This window comes from Carcharodon carcharias, chromosome 4, assembly GCF_017639515.1.
Source record: "Carcharodon carcharias isolate sCarCar2 chromosome 4, sCarCar2.pri, whole genome shotgun sequence".
In the NCBI taxonomy this organism is placed as follows: domain Eukaryota; kingdom Metazoa; phylum Chordata; class Chondrichthyes; order Lamniformes; family Lamnidae; genus Carcharodon; species Carcharodon carcharias.
This window is the reverse complement of record NC_054470.1, coordinates 73,430,625-73,438,107: the sequence shown is the minus strand read 5'-3', so window position 1 is coordinate 73,438,107 and position 7,483 is coordinate 73,430,625. Positions and strand designations below refer to the sequence as shown.

At 42.3% G+C, this 7,483-nt stretch overlaps 1 protein-coding gene across 3 annotated transcripts in view; it reads right to left on the bottom strand.

The window, feature by feature from the left end:
* The window catches only part of gak (cyclin G associated kinase), a 143,112-nt gene extending 136,279 nt beyond the window's left edge, over positions 1 to 6,833 (bottom strand). For all 3 annotated transcript variants that reach the window (XM_041185990.1, XM_041185992.1, XM_041185991.1), the window contains exon 1: positions 6,525 to 6,833. In XM_041185990.1, coding sequence (XP_041041924.1) covers positions 6,525 to 6,663 — 139 coding nt within the window. In that variant the 5' untranslated portion in view covers positions 6,664 to 6,833. The remainder of the gene's footprint in view (positions 1 to 6,524) is intronic.
* Between the last annotated feature and the right edge of the window lie 650 nt (positions 6,834 to 7,483).

Sequence of the window (7,483 nt, the reverse complement as noted above, 5' to 3'; positions counted from 1 at the left end):
CAATGTAGATCAGCAAGCACAGCAGTTAAGGGTGAATTGGACTTGATGCAAGAGAACGCAATGACTCGATGACATCACATTAACTGAGGTAGAACATGGAGAGCAGCCAGGAGGAGTGCAGCCAGGAATGCGTTGGAATAGTCAAATCTAGAGGTGACAAAGGCATGGGTAATGGTTTCAGCCGCAGAGGAGTTGAGGCAGGGGAAGTAACAGGCAATATTACAGAGGTGGAAATAGGTAGTCTTAGCAATAGCTTGGATGTGTGGCCAAAAGTTTATTCCAGGGTCAAATATGGTACCAAGGTTGCAAACAGCCTCAGACAGTTGCCAGGGAGAGGGATGGATTCATTGGCTAGGGAACAAAGTTTGTAGCCAGGTCCAAAGACAATGTCTTCCCAATATTTAATTGGAGGGAATTGTTGCTCATCTAGCAGTGAATGTTGGCAAAGCAGTCTGACAACTTAGTAATGGTGGAGAAGTCGAGAGAGGTGACTGTGAGGTACAGCTGGGTGTCATCAGCATACATGTGGAAACCGATGCTGTATTGTTGGATGACATCACCGGAGGACAACACGTATATAAGAAATATGAGGGTGGCTAAGGATAGATCCTTAAAGGGCACCAGAGGTAATGATGCGAGAGCAGGAAGAGAAGCCACTGCTTGTGATTCTCTGGCTACGATTATGTAGAACAAAATGGAACAAAACAGGTGCAGCCATAGAGATAGTTCAGAGACCACGGCACCCTTTAAGGAAAAACTGAAAAGCAGAGGAAGATATAGGACCATTAGGAAAGTACGGGGATAGGATTAGTTTCAGATGTCTCTTGCAAAGAGCCAGTACAGGATCCGTGAGCTGATTGGCCTCCTTCTGCACTATGTGTTTTTTTCAGTACATTAAGTTACTGGAGCCTAAAGGCAGCAAAATGGTTAAAAAAAGGGTTTGCATATATGGGCCATGTAAAAGCTGAGTAACTGAGGAACATTTGAATTAAAAGTGGACTCATAAGCTACTGATGGCCACACAAACACGAAAATTGTGCTGTAGCTTTCAGTGTATAACTGTCAAAATCTGCTTTAAGCAGCTGTACAGCTTTACTTAGATGAGATGACCTTTGAACACTGCTTATTTTTTTAAAAGATCTCAATGCTACGTTTTGTATAAAATTACAGACATATTACAAACAAGTACATAACAAAGAGACTCTCACCTTGACATTCTAATATATCAACCATTATCACATCACCAAACAAGTTTCCTGATCCAGATACATTCTGTTTCCCAGGTTCACCTGGCTACAGCCTTCAATTAAAAAAAATGTACCAATACTTGACAGGATATTATTCTGTTAATCTTCTGGTCTTTGCCTTTTGGTTGACTAATTGAAAAAAGCATAATCTAATTTTTGGCCATTCAACCAACAATGTTTTTTCTAAAAGGCTGTTCTTATCTCCAGAACAGCTGCTCTCAGCGCCAAGTTCCTGAGAGATGGATGGAGCTTTAAAAAGTCTGCAAAATATTGTTTTAAGGATTGATAGAGCTGTGTTGTGTTATGTGATCCCACCTAGCCTCAAATGTCTGGGTTAGGGAAGGAGAAAATAAATCCAGCTAGAGATCCCACTCCTGGTTGCTTTTCAGCAGCCCCTGCTGGAGTGCCTGCATGTGGAAGTCAGGCTTGGTGTGACCTTTCCTTTCTCCTGTTCCCTTACCAATCTAATAGCTAATTATCAAGGCTGACACAAGGACATTGGCCTGTTAGACAAGACACCATAGGATATGAGCAGCATCAATGAAATTCTACCCCCACAGGGAATCAATGCTTTCAGGAGAAGATATTTATGTCAAAATGTTTGGTCCTGTAGTCAGCTCTCCCACCTCAAAGTCTATTGTCCTCTTTCCCTCAAAGCTTCAATATCCCTTACATCGTCATCATTATTTCATCAAATTAATTCTGCAAAAAGTTAATCAAGGTCCAATCATAAAAACTAACGAAAGCACTTGCACCATGCTTACTGAGTCCAAGCATAGCGATGATCAAACAGCGGCCCATGAATTACTCTGATGATTTATATTGTTTCCTATCATTATTTTTCCACAGGCTCAGTGCAGGAAAACAAGTCTGTCTTTTACAATGTCAGATCTAATACAATCACAAGGCCAGCAGCCGATAGGTAAGGCAGAGCTGGAAATGTCCACAGTATATAGGAACCAGAGTAGATCATTCAACCTCTCGAGTCTGATCCTCCATTCAATAGGTCATGACTTCACACTTGTTCTATATTCCTTGATAACCTTATCTAACAAGTAAAATCTCAGCTTTAAAAATTTGAACTGACCCAGCATCCAGAGCCTTTTTGGTGATGGGTTTTCATTACCCTTTGAGTGAAAAAGTGTTTCCTGATTTCACTCCTAAATGGCTTTAATTTTAAGATTTATTCCCCCACCAGAAATGAAGGTTTCTAACTATCTATCCCATTGAATCCCTTTGTCATTTTAAACGCCTCACATAGATCACTCTTCCATTGAGGTTTATGCAACCTGTTCTAACTTAACACTTTAAGTTTCATTATCCTTTTTACAAATCTGTGCTGTAACTGATCAAAGTGCTATCTCAGTTGGGAATTTGCATGGAATAAAGTTTATTATTCATTCTTGCAAAATATAATTCTCCCTTCAACTTGAAATTCTTCATTGACAAGAAGCTGAACCTGTTCACCTTTTTGTTTGTATCAAACAAAGGTGGATCTCCATGTACAGCAGCAAGGACAAGTGCATACTGAGTCTTCAGCATCACTGCAAGGCCAAAGGTCAGGTAATTTACATTTGAGAGCCCACCAATAGTGGGAAAGTTAAAATGTCAAATTACACTATATTATATTAACACTGAACTTCAGTTTCTAAATCATAATTCATTTCCTGATAATTGAAAGCTTAACAAACCTCCTTTGTTCAGGTTCAAGTGATTTATTAACCTACATTTCAACTGATCATGTCTGTTTTAAATTCAATTGCATCCCCTTTCACTCAATGTTACTGAAGGGAATAGTTTCAGATTTGGACAACCTAGTGACACAAATTCTTTGGGATTCTCCCATACATTCATTCAAGTATAGTAGTGTGCTTTTAGAATACAATATTGTTAACCTAACTAGCTACCTCATTCATGACAAAATCATGAGCATGTAGTCTACCACTGTTTTGCTTTTAATTGCAATCTCACACTACAACAATATAAGCACTAATCTAACCAAAATCAAGTTGCTAATGTTCCTCTGCCTTCATTGAATGTGGCAGGGAAAGGGCGGGCGGGTGGGGGGGGGGGGGGATGTGACAGGTACATCAGTCGATTGTATAATCAAAACTAAATTCTTCAGGCAATGTAATATATTCAAAAAATGATCCTTCATCCAAATGAGACTAACTCAGAGTAAGCTGTCACTCAGTTGGTAGCATACTTACCTCTGAGTGTCACTTCAGGGCTTGAGCACAAAAATCAAGACTGGCACCCTAGTGCTGCAGTAAGGGAGTGTTGAACTGTCGGAGGTGTCATCTTTCGGGTGGGATGTCTGCCCTCAAAGAAAAAGATACCCTAGCACTTTTTTGAAGAAGAGCACTGGAGTTATCCCCAGTGTCTTGGCCAATGTTGACAAGAGACAGAAGGTCTGATCATTATCAAATTGCTGTTTGTGGGAGTTTGCTGTGCGCAAATTGGTTGCTGCATTTCCTACATTATGTGACTACACTTCTAAAGTGCTTCATTGGCTGTAAAACACTTTGGGACATCCAGTGCTTGTGAAAAGTGCAAAGTAAATGCAAGTCTTTCTTTTCTCCTTTAACTTTGTTCTTTCATATAACATTCCCCTTGAAGCATGTTTTTCTCCTGATACAATTTGACCTTAAAGAAATTCAACTTTCTATACAGATTGTGAAAAATATATCAAAATGATCTGCATTCCTTACCTTCAAATGAGTGTCATTGCCTGCATTTTTAAAATAAATCGATTGCACAATTAATTGTGATAACTATAGTGAGAAGTTATAACTAAACACTGCAGGAAAATCAGTTACTGGAACAATGTAGGTGGGTGATTGAATGCATAGTTGAAACTGAATCCCTTCTGGTTAAACAATATATAAAATCCTGATTTGCCAAAGGCTTTTAGAGTTTGCAACTGATCTAGCTTACACCAATAATCAGCACCGGTGGGTTAGAGGAAAACAAATCTTCTCACCCACACAAAGAGAAATAGACAGCAAAACAAAACCTGTTAAAAGTGACTGCAATTTGCTATAACTACTTTGTTTTTTAAAGAATAGCACTGTTGACGATTGTCACACCGGTTTTTAACCTCAAAGCTTTTCTGTACATCTGCACAGAAACAGGAAAGGCAATGACTGCATCATATTAATACGCATCCTTTGGCCTATATATAATTTAGTTAACATATACAGGCTCAGATTTCATGATCAGCAGCAATGTGACAGCACTCATCACTGACCTCGAAGAAAGCTTCCCACAAAGATCTAGCAATCTTAGTGCCATGGATTTCCCTGTTCATAATTTTAATTTAAATCTGGCGTCAAGTCAAAGGGATCTCCAGGCGTCCATCAAGCAGTATAAGCAGCGAATCACACTGAAGCAATCAGGAAGTAAAATGAATTGAATATCCTTCAATTTTAATTAAATTTTAGAGCATTAAATAAGTCACATACACGTGGGATTAAGGTAAAAGCTGCATATCATACCTTTCTAAAAATTTCAATATGTGGGTAAAATTATTTTTTTTTCAGATCCAGTGAGGCTATTCAGCAGTAATTATGAACTTATTATGCCATTAAAAACCCACTTGCACCATAATCAACAAAGGAATCTGTTACAAGAGTTTTTACACCAAGACTAATAGCATAAAATGGCAGGTCTTCAACAGTTCCGTGATTTCAAATTGTTTGCAGCATGGGGGAACTTCAAAATCGCACTCTATGGTCAAGCTTAAAATTACTAAAAGCAACTTCAGGATTTCTCCGTTGAAGCACTTATGTGCGGACTCCAGAAGTTGCTGTCAGTTTCAGAGGAGTAATAATGACAAACGCTGACAGCTTCACCATCATTACTATAGCAAAACCCAGGCCAATATCTGCTAGATGTATAAGCCAACAAACTGCAAAAATGCAACTGAATGAAAATCATTATATATTTTAAAACCATTACTGCATCACTTCTACAAGATGTTACCACAATGCTAACATTAACTCCACTCAACTCTTCACCCCAAAATGGTGACAAAATACTTTCTTAAAGACAGCTGGCTGATTACGTTAGATGCTAAAAACTATAAAAAAATATTCCAAAATTGTACAAAAAGCAGGTATAAATGATCATGATGCAATTACAGGAACTGACTGCTCGTCACAATTTCCATTTAAAGAGATGGGATAATCAAAACCAAAGGCTTATGGAAAAGGTAAAAAGAAAACCAGAAACAGCCCCTGAGACAAACTGAGCGTATGGAAAGAAGGCTGTAAGTGAGATTTATAAGCATTCAAAATAAGATTGTAACGTCCCTTGAGATGGAAGGGGTTGACTATTGTTCTTTTAGTTACATTGCTAGTATCCAGCACAGCCCTGCCAGTGAGGACTCTCTCCATATCCTCTTTGGAATCATAGTCACACTGTTACCCAACCTCTCCTCCCCACCTATCCCAAACTTAGTGATCTATAGCTCAATTTGAGTTTTGACTTCTTACATCAGAGGCTCACTACAAGACTCTGAGCATTCTCCCATATCTGGAAGTTACTGATACAATGATTATTACCCCACCCAAGGCTCAATGACACTGAATATCCACATCACAGAGGATCACTGACACTGAATATCCCCATCCCAGGGCATCACTGACACACTGAATATCCCCAACCCAGGGGATCACTGACGCACTGAACACCTCAACCTCAGGGGATCATTGATATCGAACATTCCCCACCCCAGGGTATCACTGATACCGAACATGCCCCACCCAGGGGATCACTGACACCGAATATTGCCTTACCCCAGGAGATTACAGACACTGAATATCTCCACCCCAGGGGATCATGGACCCACTGAATATCCCAACCCCAGGGGATCACAGACCCACTGAATATCCCCACCCCAGGGGATCACAGACCCACTGAATATCCCCACCCCAGGGGATCACAGACCCACTGAATATCCCCACCCCAAGGGATCACAGACAAATTATCCCCACCCTAGGGGATCACAGACACTGACTAGCCCTCACTCCTAGGATGACACACTGAATATCCCCCACTCCCCACTCCAGGGGATGACGCTCTGAATATCCCCCATCCCCATCCCCCAGGATCATGAACCGGAACCCCCACCCCCACCGGCAGTTGGAGCTCAGAAACCTGCCGCTTCCTCCTGTTCCTGGTGCCGAAGGCCAGGCTCCGAGCTCTAGGCCGGACCGGTTCCTATGCCGGTGCCGGGTTTTCCTGCTTTGCTGTGCCCGGGCCGCGCTCACTCACCCTCGGCGATAACCCGCTTAATCCGCAGCTTCACGTCGCCCAGTTCCACCGTCTGCCCAACGAAGTCGTTGTGATCGCGGCCGGCGGCTAGGCCTGGGGAACCGGCCAGGAAGTCGAAGGCCGACTGGAAGATGGACATTGCGGCGGGAGAGACGCCGAGGGCCGGGCGCACAGGACTGTCACCGGGAACAGGATAAGAAACGGGAACGGATTCACTGACACAGCTCGAGAAACCCGCCGCGATCCGGATCAGGCGGAGCCGCTTCCGCAACAATCATCACCGGTTGAGGGGAGGGGCCAGAGAGAAAGAGAGAGGGAATGTGACAGGGAGAGAGAGAGAGAGAATGTGACAGAGAGAGAGAGGGAATGTGACAGGGGAAGAGAGAAAGAATGTGACAGAAAAAGAGAATGAGACAGAAATAGCCAGTGAGGGGGAAGGTGACAGGGAAAGAGAGAGAAGGAATGTGACAGAGAAAGAAAGAGAGGGGCAATGTGACAGAGAAATAGAGAGAGAGAATGTGACCAGGAAAGAGACAGTTAGAATGTGACAGGCAAAGAGAGAGAGGAGAATGTGACAGGGAAAGAGAGAGAGGAGGAGAATGTGACAGGAAAGAGAGAGAGAGGAGGAGAATGTGACAGGTAAGAGAGAGAGAGGAGGAGAATGTGACAGGGAAAAAGAGGAGGAGAATGTGACAGGGAAACAGAGAGGAGGCGGAGAATGTGACAGGGAAGGAGAGGAGAATGTGACAGGGAAAGAAAGATAAAGGGGCAGGATGTGACAGGGAAATAGAGAGAGGAGGGAATGAAACAGGGAAAGAGAGAGAGGGGGGATGTGACAGGGAAAGAGAGAGTGTGACAGGGAAAGAGAGAGTGGGGGGAATGTGACAGGGAAAGAGAGAGAAGGAATGTGACAGAGAAAGAAAGAGAGAGGGGCAATGTGACAGAGAAATAGAGAGAGA